The following is a 14,287-nucleotide window of genomic DNA, read 5'->3' as shown; positions in this document are numbered from 1 at the left end:
TGCTCTACAAAAAAAAACTAAAATCATTGTTTGGTAATTCATCTCAGTCAAAAATTATTCAAGGTCAAATATAAATTTACCGTTAAATGTAGCTTTTTTGTCAAATAGCTCCTAGATTTTCGAGTTTGAAGAGCTCAAAACGCACAGAAGCTATAGTCTTGAGCTTCGAGAGAAAAAATAATATTGATTTTTTTGGAGCACCTTGAAATATTTATAAATTTTTGAACCAATGATATTTTTGGAACTTACTCAACTAGTTATTATCGATAATAATAAAATTCTTTGAAAAGTATACGATGAGCACAAATATAACAGCTGGACTTCTGTGAAGTCTACCTAAACATTTTTTTCCGTATAAGAGCTGGCAAGCTCTTTCGATTGCCACGGAAACTTTCCAAGTTGGTTAATTAGTTAAAAAGTTGTAGTGAACGAAAAAGAAAAGTTGTAGATGAAACCGCGATTTTTGGAAATTACGATGAAAACAATAATTTCCTGAATAACTCGAGAATCGTTGATTTTCTTATATTGAAGTTAATTCAAAATATTTTACAAGTAAGAACTCTATCTGCGCTTTTCACGGTTCATAAATTGAGTGAAGATTAGTATGTATTAGCCCCTCTTCACGTACAAGAAAAAATTGAAAATTTTCGATGTAATCAGTGCGAATTAGTATATGAATTTAGATACGCTAATGGCGCATCTCAACGTTTTTGATCAAAACTATTGCTGACACGTCCGTTACGCAATTCCATAAGCGAACTTAATTTTGTACATTTGTTGTATGGTTAAGAATCCTCTTACTGATATTTCAAAATTCTGAACGACCAGGATTTACAAAAATATTAAACGAATTTTTTTCTTTCAAAACGTTATTAAGTCATTATAATTTCTTACATTTCAGGTGGAAATTACTCAAATTAGCAGTTGACGGTCAATGTAAGATACCTCATGTACTCGATGTGGAGAAAGATTCTCCGAATAACCAAGAGTTTCTTACCACTAGCGTAGATCAACCTTGGGAACGAGCTCTTACGCCATCTAAAGTGCCTTATTATATAAAGTATAGTTTAATGTGTTTAAAACAATTATATTTTTTTGCAATATTTTATATTCTCATGTTTTTTATTTTCTCAATGTTTTAGCCATCACTCAGAAACTACTCATTGGGATCATCCTGCAATGATCGAATTAATGTCATCATTAGCTGATTTAAATGTTATACGTTTTTCAGCTTACAGAACTGCGATGAAGCTTCGAACAGTCCAAAAGAAATTATGTCGTGAGTAGGAATATAATGTCTAGCATTTTCAATAATTGAGTTGTGACATCGATAATTTTTAATTTTGAAACACCTTCTAAATATGTCAATCTATTTAGAGAGCTTCTATATATTTTTGACAAATGCTAACTTAGTAATCAGGAGAAAAAAAATCTGGGCGTTGGTTGGCCTTGCCGGCCAGCCCCACAACTTCCGCTATTTCGAGCTCAAAGAGCTCGAAAACAGAAGTGCGAGTACTGAAAACACTTTCGAGCTCTAAAATGCGATTACATTTAATTGTTTTTTTATGAGCTTTTCAAGCTCTAATAAATTACGTTTTATACTAAAGTTTGAAATTTCAAGAATCGAAAATGAGTGAGAAAGAAGCGGTTTTTAAATTTATAGTCTTGTTTATGTTCAATAAAATAAATGTATTAAGGCAGAAATCAAAGCTAGGGATCAAAATAGAGATTTAAATAAGTTTTGACTCAGATCATAGCAATAATAGATAGAATATCTGAGAAAAATACTAAAAACTGTGTTTTCTACTTTTTTTGTTAATAATATGATTTAAACTGAAGAACAAGTTAGATAACATTATACAATGATCGAAAGAGACCATAAAAACGAAGAGTTGGTATGATTACTGTCACATTTTAATACATTATGTTATAATTTATCAGGAAAAAATATCATAAAATGTTATTTTCTTAACTTTTCAACGCTGATATCCTTCGAACTAATGAATCGATTTCGACGTTTAAGGTGGTAATCGGCGCGTTTTATCGAGATTTAAAGCTGGTTAGATTTTGAAAATGTTTGGTTTAATCGTTTCATAGATATTCATGGAAAACAGTTTTTCACCATTTTATTCTCCAACGATATGTCCTGAACGAATGAGCCGATTGAGATGGTTGAGTTAGCATTCGACACATCTTATCTAGTTCTAGAACAGGTTTGATTTGAAAAACGTTTGACTCTGTCGTTTCAAAGGAATTCATAAAAAACTGTTTTTCAGCATTTTTCCTCCAACAATATCACGTGAACTAATGAACCGATTTTGAAGTCCGAGGTGGCAATCGACGCGTTTTATCGGATTCTAGAGCTTATTAAATCTTGAAAACGTTTTATTTGGTCTTTTCAAAGATATTCGCGCACAACTGATTTTTAACATTTCTTTCTCCAACGATATCTCTCGAACGAGTAAGGCGATCTTGATGTTCGAGGTGGTGATCGACGCGTCTTGTTGAATTCTAGAGCTGATTAGATTTTGAAGTTGATCGTTGGAGTTGTTTCTGAGAAATTAGAAAAAAACTTGAAAAAAAATTTCTTTTTTCCGTAATTCTCAATTATCTTCGGGTCTAATAGATTAAATGATCTGAAACTTTCAGAAAAGTTGACGGCCAACAACCTCTTCCTATTGCAGTGATTTGAATTGGCTAAACAGTTTAAAAGTTATGAAATGTTTTGGACTCACACACACAACACACGCACGCACACATACATACATACATACAGCCCCTCGGACATCATTCTGAGAATAGTCGGAATAGCTTCCTAGGACCTCAAAACGTCGACATCTGATGAAATTTCGATTTTCGCAAATCGGGGTAAAAATAATAACTTCCTAAATTTTTCGAAAATCATTGATTTTCTTAGCGGGAAGTTAAAAAAAGATATTTCAAACCACCCAAACACTATAAAATGCTAGAGCTCGTTTTTGATGTCATGATTTAGTTTCTGGATTTTCCTAACATCGTGCTAGGAAAATCGATTATTTTTTAAAAATTTGGGAAGTTACCATTTTTACCCTGTTTTTGTAAAAATGGAGTTTTTATCATGTTGATGTTATGATCTCCTAGGAAGCTATTCTTACTATTTTAATAGGGATGTATTAGTGTACGTGCGGGCTCGCACCTGTGCGTTTGTGTGATGTCAACCTCTCCTATATTTTTGATAAATTAACCAATATCGATAATTCTTGTGGCGTTCGAAAAAGTCATTTTAAACTTATATTTTGTGCAAAAGGAAAATAACTTTTTTCGAGCTGCCGATACTCAAAAAACCCGATGCATTAAAGAATGTTTTGGAGCCCGAAGAGCTCAAAAGTATCTTCACAATCACATTTTCTAGCTGTTCGAGCTCTAAAATAGGATGAGGTTGAGGGGCTATTCCGCAGAGTAGACCGTTTTCAGTTCTTTTTTAGTTTTTTCCAAACTTTTCAAAAACGAATTGATCGATCAGTCTTAAAATTATATAAGTTGTAAGACACAATATAATGCGTTGATTACGGCAAGAAACTCCTAGATATGATGCTTTAATTTGATCAATACAACCGTTGTGATTCGAAACTTAAAAGTGTTTAATGTATCTATCAGTAAAGTCAGAAGTGTCAAATATGTGTAATCGAGTCGATCGGTCCTAAGCCATAAGATAAGTTGGATGTCGCAATGATTCTTGGCTGACTTTTGTTTATTATCACGTTTGATTTAGTTCCTAAATTATTATTTATTGTTGTATCAACATAAACGTGAGCTTCTACATTAATATTCTGAGATAGAATTTAATTAGTAAAAGCACAGGTTGTTTCGTTGTTGTTACTAAATTTATCATTTCTAAGATTTGTTATCGAGTTTATCCGCTATTCGTCCGAGGAATCCCTCCACTCTTGAAAATTTGGACTCCAGACAGTCGAATTTCTTGTCGTCTTTATAATACTTATTTTGCAAATGACATGTAATATTTTCTCGGAAATCATCCAATTTATTGTTGAACTTTGTCTTCAATTTATTATCTCTTGCATCTTAAATTATACCCGAACTATCATTGACGATCGTTTGCCTTGTCCGTCGCGGCATTATAAGTTTTACTTTTCATGTATATTCACACCACACACATGTAGGTTACACCCATTTCTCACATCAAATTGTTATATTTAATAGCTTATAATTATTAATCACGTATATTACAATAGCAACATACGTAAATAAAAAATAACAACACCACAATTTACAGCGGTAAAAAAAAGCGAGGAAAGATACTTTATTGAGATGTAAGATAAGCGCTATTTAGCTGTCAATATCTGACTGACTGACTGACTGTGGTCACTTCTCAATTTGATGAGAAGTGGGTATTTGTTTTCTAGATATTCAAATGGTTTTGAACTCAGTTCAGCTTTTGTTACAATATTAATCAATTGTAATTCATGAATGTGCGCTCATATGTCGATTTGATCATTTTTTATGTAAATTAATATACATCATTTGCGAAAAAATTTACTGTAAGTACAGGAACATTAAAAATACTACTTAAGATAATCAACTTTGAGGGCCTATTTCATTCCCTAGATATTTTTCCACAGAAACAAAAACAATGCTTGTTTCTTACGATTTTACGTAGAATTACTTATTTCCTTAATTGCGAAATCAGGAGCGACTACCTGGGATAATGTTCGTGAGAGAAGTACAAACTTAAACCTTCAATTTGATTCATCAAAGTTGACTAACGTTTATTTTTTGCCTAGTGAAATTCATTTAAATACCGAATAAGAAATGAAGATATTTTACATAATCTTTAATCATTGTGGCAAAAGTGTTATTTTTTGCTATCAATTCATGTATTCGCAGCTCTAAACAATCTGAAAAACTTAAAGGAGTAATAAATAAATATTGAACTCGAACTTATTTTTTCAAAACTAAGACCAAGATCATGTTTCGTAAAAAATTGAGTGCGCATGAAAAGCACCTTCGACGTGACGCCATATTAATGATAAATCGTTTTAATTTGAATATTAATCAAATGAAAAAATTCACACTCTTACATCTCATCTATAATTAAAAACTGTTATCACATACCTCATTCAATTCTATAATTTTTTGTTACAGTTGATGTCTTAAGTATGTCCTCTGCCGTGGATAATTTTGACTCTCATGGACTACGCGCTCAAAATGATAAATTAATTGATATACCAGAAATGGTTACCATTCTTACATCATTATACTCATTCATTGCCACTACTAGTACAGTCCAAATTTCTATACCTCTGTGTATAGATTTAGCTGTGAATTGGCTATTAAATGTGTATGATAGTCAAAGAACAGGTCACATCCGAGTGTTGTCATTCAAAGTTGGTTTAGTGCTGTTATGTCATGGAAATTTAGAAGAAAAATACCGATGTAAGTTTATTGTAAAAATTATTATTTCAGTATAATATTATTAATAAATAAATAAATGAATAAATATATATATATATATATATATATATATATATTTATTTATATATGTATATATATATATATATATATATATATATATACATAATATGTATTCACTGCTGTCACAAAGCTTCTTGACAAAATGAACAATCGTTAATAGCGTTCTTCAAAACCCATTGTTAAGACAAATTTATCAATTCGATTCTAGGAATAGTTGGAAATAGAAATCTAAGAACAAAAGTATAAAACATTTCATTAATTCTATTTCATCTCATTAAAAAAACTACCTTTGGCAGACAATGCATTATCAACTAAACAAAGCATTTTTTTTTTGTTTTTTTAATACCATGTATGATATGCATTTCCAAAATGTTTGGAGGGCTTCCGAGGGACCATCAAAAGAAGTAGGATTTAACTACAACTGCAGTAATTATACTAGACTATTGGAGTTGAAATTAACACATTAAAGTTAAAATTGAATCAGTGCTTAATTGAAATTTGTTTTCCGACAATGTAACCAATTAAATATAGTTTTCAATTTTGGATCCAATACTTTTTAATTAAAAATTAAATTTTGAATTTTATATTTGTGAAGTAGTATTATTGTTCCATTCCTTAATTTTTAATTCCATATTTCTGAATGTTTGATGTCAGTCGTAAATTGACCGATAAAATTCAACCGGCGAAACTGTGATGGTCAAGCTTTCTCCGTACGCTGTTTGAATGCGTGTTAAAATGGTTTGTAATGGGGATAGATCGTTCCATATCGATCTTTGAAAATATGCCGGAAATGTTTCATGACTTCGTAGATCACGTGTAGTTCTTGTTCATAAGTGGGCAATGGTCAGATGGCTGTAATATCCGGCTAAAAAAGCCAGTGGCTGCCAGTCATCATTCACATATTGCTGAAAAACGGTAACGATTCCGATTTCTGATGCATTGGTCAAAACTGCCCAATCCACGTCGGTTCTTTGATGTATGAGAAGTGTTATATCAGCGAGAGATTGTTTAGCAGCATCAGAAGCGTTTTGTAAATCAGCTGTCCAGTTGACGGGATGAGATCCTTTAATTATCGGCCCTTCCAGTATTTTATTTAACGGTGCCAAATTTCTGCAGCGTTCTTAATGAACTTTCTGAAGAAAGTAATTGTGAATTTTGAGGTGTTTTAAATACTTCTCTTCGTATTCGGATGGGACTAGGATGTCGTCAATATATGGAAACACAAAATCCAGATCACGTGTAATTTCGTCGATAAATCTGTGGAATGTCTGTGCGTTTTTGAGTCTAAACTTTATGTATAAAAACTCAAATAAGCCAAATAGAGTGATAATGACCGTTTGATCGACATTTTCTGAAGCAATTAGAATTTAAAGGAAAAGCGAAAAAAAAGCCTCGGCAAAGTCGACGATGGGAAAAACTCGTTTTCCATATAAATACACGGGAAAATCGCCAATATATCGCAACGCGTATTTACCGATAAGAGTGTGGTCATTTAACGGTCGGTAGTCACCGGATTGATTCCATACATCGTTTTTTTTTCAACTAGGTGTGATGGCGAAAACCAGGCACTCTGTGATGGCTGACAAACACCTTGCTCGATCATTTTACAAAATTCGTCTTGAGCTATTTTTAGAAACGGGTGGACCAGGTGTCGTATGAATGTGGTGCACCATTGAGTATTTCCTCTCCGCTGGTGATGATTCTCGTTAGTATTTCCCTGCCGTTTACAACCGGGTGTGCGTGCACGCGGATTTTCACCAAATCTGAAATAGTACCAGCAACAGTTGAAGTTTTTTCCTTTTTGATATGCTCTGGACCGTGTATTCGGACTTTGCTCCTGAGTAAGCTTGTCGATATACTCAGCAATAAATAGTGCAAGCTGTTTGCTTGAATCAACGATTTCCTCTACAGCGGATGCGTACATGATGAAATATAAAATATAGAACTATTATTTCAAATATGAATATCACCTGCACTTATAGTGATCTTACTTTAATTTTTTGACGAATCCAGTGATGACTCGCTACTCAGGAATGTTCAGCTGGCTCTCTGGCTTAATCCTCAAAACTGTTTTCGATGACGTAGCTACTGGAAAATTTAACGCGACACAGCACAAAAATTAATTACATTATTTTATTACAGCTCGCAAACACTTGTATCACAACATGATTTGCACTAATGGTCTCTTGAATTAACAGTGATGCGGCATAACGTCCATAAGATACCAAGCAATGCATCGGTGGTGATAAAAGACAAAAACTGCATCATGATAATGAACTCATTACACCGATTAACTCAAAATAATTCCACTGCGATAAATGTGAATTAAAATCGCGATTTCGGTGAGTAATCGGCAAATCTACAAAATATCTACGGTAAAACGATGCAAGAACTCATGGGATTTTTTATGAACTGTGAGACAAACGTGTTCACCGCTTCTTTTAAAAAAAGATCATGTTGGCGTCATTAAATAAGTGGTTAAGGGCATATTAAATATTAATAAACTAATAAAACTGACTAATTACGTTAAACAATATTTTATTTAACAAGTACAACGTAACACACAAAACAATAAGAAATAGATAGAATTAAGGAAATACAGAAACGCGTGCACTCGTCTCAGTAGCTAACGCTTAATTCTTCTAACCTTGTATGAATAGGATGAAAAAAAAGAAACTCCGATGAGAATCTGATAATAATCGATCCGGCTACGAACGTTGCCGAATAAACTATCGATCATAGTTACTGTGGTGATGCATTAAACAATACATATGGTTGCAAAATAATTATTCTTTGCCCACAGATCTATTCCGTTTGATTGCGGATCCGAACAAACTAGTAAATCAGCGGAAGTTAGGCCTTTTATTACATGACTGTATTCAAGTACCACGTCAACTTGGAGAAGTCGCAGCTTTCGGTGGATCCAATATTGAACCAAGCGTTCGAAGTTGTTTTGAAAAATCTGGAATGCAAAGAAGTGAAATTCAAGCAGCACACTTTTTATGTTGGCTTCAGCAAGAACCACAAAGTATGGTTTGGTTACCAGTGCTGCATCGATTAGCAGCAGCTGAAAATGCGAAACACCAAGCAAAGTGCAATATCTGCAGAGAGTATCCGATAATTGGATTCAGGTAAAAATATGTCCATCAATTAAATTTTGATTGTTCTATAATTCACAGGCTTTGCTGAAATTTAGCCTGAATTGCAATATTAGTTTTTTTAACTATTTGTAAGATTTAATATTCCTCTCTTACTAAAGTATTCACGTTCACTCTTCCTATACTTATTATTTTATGTAGATCTTTTCCAAAATTTAAGAATCCGAACGTTTTCAAAGAAACTGGTGCTATTATTGTATTTATTATTCGATTAACTTGAGAGTGAAGATATCAAAAATGTTTACGACTTACCTTTAGATAAATCTTTCTTCAAACACGGCAGCTTGTTTCCCTCCAGAACGTTACAGCTCATTCGGCCTCTTCCTAAAGGAGTTGGTTGAATGGGTGCGGCTAGGGCTTTCCTCAAGATCGAGATTTTATTGATGAAGTGTCAAATCGAGACAAGACTGTTCCAATCTTGTTTTGTCTCAGCTTGAGCGAAGCCATCGGCGCAGCTGGGGTTCAAATATTTAAAAATGAGTTTCACATCCATTACAATGTCAATGTTTTCAGATACCGTTGTTTGAAATGTTTCAACTTCGACATGTGTCAAAAATGTTTTTTTTCTGGATTTAAAGCCAAAAATCATAAATTATCGCACCCAATGCAAGAATATTGCACTACCGTAAATATCAATAATCTGTCAAAGTTAGAACTACTTATGAGAATTTCGTTAAGTACAATTTCTTTATTTATTTTTGCAGACCACATCAGGAGAAGATGTTCGAGATTTCACAAGAGCTTTACGTAATAAATTTAAATCAAAGAGATATTTCCAGAAACATCCCAGAGTTGGATATTTACCAGTCCAGACAGTTCTTGAAGGTGATGCTTTAGAAAGCCCTTTTCCGTCTCCTCAACATGGTACATTAAGCCATGATATGCACTCACGTTTGGAAATGTTCGCTTCGAGGCTTGCTGAAGTTGAATTAGCTCGGAATACGAAAAATTCTACTCCCGAAAGTGACGATGAACACCAACTTATCGCTCATTATTGTCAAAGTCTCAATGATAGTGCTATAAATATTCCAAGAAGTCCCATTCAAGTTATAGCCGCTATTGATATTGAACAAAAGATTGAACTCGAAGCTATGATTCGTGAACTTGAAGATGAAAATTCCGTACTTCAAGCAGAATATGAAAATTTACGATCGAAAGAAAGTTTTGATCTGAATCTTGAAAAATCTGAAAGTATCCGAAAATCAGACTCTGACATGATTGCAGAAGCAAAATTACTGAGACAGCATAAAGGCAGATTAGAAACACGGATGCGAATACTTGAAGACCATAATCGTCAATTGGAAGCGCAATTACAGCGACTTAAACAACTTTTAATCGAGGTAGACAAACTTATTATTTAACTGTTGCATGCTTTACGAGCGAAATGCTCGTCTCTAAACCAAAAGGCTATTTTTCGAACTCACCTGAAAATTATAAAGTTGTTTTTATTGTTACGTCGTGGTTGATGTTTTGGCGCTGGCGTAGTTAAGCGGTCGATTTGAATTGGACGTAATGAGAACTTACAAATAATTATAAACAATAATTAAGTATGGGTTGAACAGCCACCATTCGGTGGTTAAAATAAACTGGTTGTTTGATTATATATTATTTTATTTCTCAATCCGATTTATTCAATTGTAAAAGAATAATTTGAATAATGTGAAAATATACAATTGAAACAATTTATAAATTTGTTAAAGTACTCCTAACAATAGCTTCAAAAGTGTGAGAAAGAAGTTGAGTATTTAATATTGAGTCTGACTGCTCTCGATGATTCTATATTTCAGACTGATTTCTCTTGATCGAGAAAAACTAGAATAAGTCTCTTATCAATACGAGGCGTTTGGACATCAGGCCCGCGCATCATTCGATATAGAGGGGTGGATCGAGATAAGCAATATTCTCGAATGATCCATGCTCTGTTCTTACGCTTTCTCCGTTTTTGTTATTAACAAATGAGTCACTTATCTATGAACAAAAGTTATCTTAGAAAAAAATAGATGGTTGTGCCGCTGCACGTCTCAAGGATTTACTCGAGGCGTCAGTGTTTATTTGTACATAACAAATATTAAGGGAAAAATAACTTTTCTTGATCTCCGACCCGAAAGTACGGACCTCCTGGCCACCTTTGGCTCCAGAAAGAACAACTTTTGTGGCTTACACGGATTACAGCACGCTCTAGTGGACTAGGTTTTTTTTTGGCTCAGTCATGTAACTATATTCACAAGCGCGCTTGTGTCAGTATACTCACACATGAATAATACACTATAAAGTGTATAGTATACAGTGCCGGCGTACTGACAGCTCAACATAACATTTTAAATCGTTACAATTACTATAATTTTTAAGAGTTAATACTACAGAGTGATATTAAGGACATTCTCAGACTGTACCCCCCTCTTTTTACAAAATTTCAATGACTTTTAACTGTTATAACCATATAAAAATTTTAATAATTAATTAAAAACTTAATTGAAAAAAGGAGAACGTAGTCGTAATTTTACCGAAATATACAATTAAAAAAAATGACTTGCTACTAATATCAATCCGGAGTTAAACGAAATTTGTTGAATAAATTTTAGCTTATAAAATTCGAAAATTCGAATTATAAAATTGATATGAAGATTTTACTGAAATCCATTTTACAAATTTCGTTCAGCTTCCAATTGATATCAACTGCAAGTAATTTTTTTTTAAATCTATATGTTAGTGAAATTACGACTACGTTTTCTCTTTTTTAATTAAGGTTTTAATTTTTTTTAATTAATTAATATAATTTTGATACGGTTATGAGAGTTCAAAGCCATCGAAATTTTTTAAAAAGTGAGGGGCACTGTCTGAGCTCCAGGGATGGCCTGCAGGGTCAACTATTTTTCAAATTTTTTTTTAGCCCGCCCCGACCAGCAAAACTTCCCTCCACCTACCTTTGTCCATATTTCCGCACTTTCGGTTGGAGATCAAAAAAATAGTATACAACCCACGGCCAAAATGTTGGATACCCTGATACATGGAATATAGAAGCCTCGGCTTCGCATCAGCTCCTATATCCCATGCGCCAGGAAATCCAACTTTCTGGCCTTGAGTTGTAATATACTATTATCAATATGTTTTAAAATTCTAAATAATATTATACTATTTTATATTCTATTACTTTATATTATTATATTATATTATATTATGTCCTATAATATAGGGTGACTTATTAATTATGTCACTTGATAAATTATCACTATACATCTTAATTAATTAGTTAGGTCTCAGATCGGTCTCTCAATAATTAGTATTTAAAAATAGTCAGAGATATCTACCGAGCAGGCTGGGACATAACATTATTATGTTAAATTGCATCTAAAATTTGAAACATACCCTAAAGTAATATAAACGCACTGTTACAAAAAAAATAATTAAAGAACAGATTCGATAGATTTTTAAGTCAATTAATGAAGGTTATTAAATAAAGAAATGGTTTTTCTTGACTTATGACGTCAATGTCGTTAAGTTAGAGACTCAGAGTCACTTCAACTCTTAAATTCAATTTATCTACTTGATTTGTTGTTTAATTGCTCCCCTTGGATAAAAATTAAAACTTAATATTTTATGATTTGATCATAATTAACATAAGTATTCTAGCAGTTACATCACAATGTTTACTGTCTGAGGAGTCATATTACTTATTTTTTTAATACACTTTTATTTTACAAGTAAATATAGCCGAGATTATACACTGGTAGAAGAATATCTTAACATTCAAACTTAGTATTTAAGAAATCACACAGAGAGGAATGTACCCTAAATATTGAGTAAGATCACGTCAAGTGGACCCCCCATTTTTTACTTGATCATGAAAATTAAGTCTATGTATTTTTTTCTTATGTAGTCACTATGGAAAATTAAATCCTCAGACGATTTTTCAAATTTTTCATTTTAACTATAATTTTTTTTACAATGAAAATTTTGAGTACTTTTAATTTAAAAATAGATTCCAAAACAACCGTTAAAGATAAATTAATGAAATTTTCAGGATTAATAGTTAAATATCGATATTTTATAAGAATATTAATAGCTTGAAATTCTTTGTTTATTATCCTATTGTAAATTAACTTTTATGTAAACAAATGAAAATTTCATTGATTTCTCAGTCAATAAATTGAGTTGTTTGTCATGGGTTACATGCGTTATTTATTAAATTTTAAGATCCCGAAAGGAAATTTCACTGCTCGCGATTAATTTAAACAATATGAATTTATTTATCACCGTGCACCGGTCTCTGAGCGCTCTCAATACAGTGCGCGGCTGAGCATCTCAGCGCTATTGCAGCTTTGGTCAATCATAATTCAAAGTAACATTTAAAAATATTCTTCGTAAACAAATTTGATTTTGTTTAAACAATGTTATGAATAATGCAATAAAATAACTTCTTATTACTAAACTAAAACAGAGAAAACTGACTAAAAATTAATTTTAATTATTAATAAATAATAATTTATAAATTATTATTAAGTAATTATTAATACATTAATTATTTATTTAACAATTAAAAGGGAAAACTGATTAATAACTAAACTTAATTATCAATTAATAATAACTTATAAATTATTATTACCTAATTAATAATAAATTGATTATTTATTAAACAGTAATCAGGGAAAACTAACTAATAATTAAACTTAATTCTTAGTTAGTTTTCCCTGTTTCAGTTTAATAATAAAAAATTATTTTATGATATTGCTTATGATATTGTTTAAAAAAATAAAATTTGTTAAGTAATAATATTTTTAAATGTTACTTTGAATTATGACTGACCTAAGCTGCAATAGAGCTGTTTCGATTGCCGCCTTAACCATCCAAATCGGTTCATTACTTGAAAAGTTATAGACCGGTCACACACACACACACACACACAAACACACACACACACACACACACACACACACACACACACACACACACACACGCACGCGCGCGCGCGCGCGCGTGTTCATACAGACACTCTGACATCCTTCTGAAAAAAAGTCAGAATAATTTTCAGGGACGTCAAAACGTCAACAACTGATGAAAACTCGATTTTCGTAAATCGGGGTGAAAACAATAACTTCCCGAAATTTGGAAAATCATCGATTTTCTTAGCGGGAAGTTAAAAATATATAGACTTAATTTTCATGATCTAGTGGAAAATGGAGGGTCCACTAGACGTGATCTAACTCATTCCTATTGCCTTTAACAGCCTAGTAATAATTCCTATGCAGTATAGTAACGAAAATTTTTGTTTGATGTTGCTGTTGATGCAATTCGAAAATGTCTATACGAACACAGTAAATCTAACCGTGCTGCATGTAGTATATAGGCATTTTAAAAAGTATCAGTAACTGTTGAGATAAGCTCTAAGTTTTATTTTATTGAGTAATAATAATTCATAATATTCGTAACCTAAAAACTCAATAAATTTTTATAAAAATGTATGATAAATTGTGAATATCATTTGTATAAATTGTCAGTATCATTGTATAATTTTATAATAATTTATACAGTTTTTATGATTGTTATTGGGATCCCAAGAAGTTACCCAGTAAACACATTGACGTAAATTTGACAGAGTGATTTTACGCTGTCATAATTTACGTAAGATATAAGTCACAAATGAGTCAGGTGTGACTCAT

The 14,287-nt window shown here is 32.2% G+C and overlaps 1 protein-coding gene across 8 annotated transcripts in view; it reads left to right on the top strand.

Annotated features, from left to right (window-relative positions):
• LOC103571360 (dystrophin) overlaps positions 1-14,287 on the top strand; it is a 257,760-nt gene that overhangs the window by 232,644 nt on the left and 10,829 nt on the right. For all 8 annotated transcript variants that reach the window (XM_053741360.1, XM_053741364.1, XM_053741368.1 and 5 more), the window contains 6 exons: positions 902-1,060; positions 1,143-1,279; positions 5,143-5,433; positions 8,276-8,603; positions 9,144-9,255; positions 9,335-9,970. In XM_053741360.1, the coding sequence (XP_053597335.1) occupies positions 902-1,060; positions 1,143-1,279; positions 5,143-5,433; positions 8,276-8,603; positions 9,144-9,255; positions 9,335-9,970 (1,663 nt within the window). The remainder of the gene's footprint in view (positions 1-901; positions 1,061-1,142; positions 1,280-5,142; positions 5,434-8,275; positions 8,604-9,143; positions 9,256-9,334; positions 9,971-14,287) is intronic.

Source organism: Microplitis demolitor, chromosome 1 (genome assembly GCF_026212275.2).
Source record: "Microplitis demolitor isolate Queensland-Clemson2020A chromosome 1, iyMicDemo2.1a, whole genome shotgun sequence".
NCBI lineage: Eukaryota > Metazoa > Arthropoda > Insecta > Hymenoptera > Braconidae > Microplitis > Microplitis demolitor.
The sequence above is the reverse complement of the archived record's forward strand: the minus strand, read 5'-3'. Positions and strand labels throughout refer to the sequence as shown.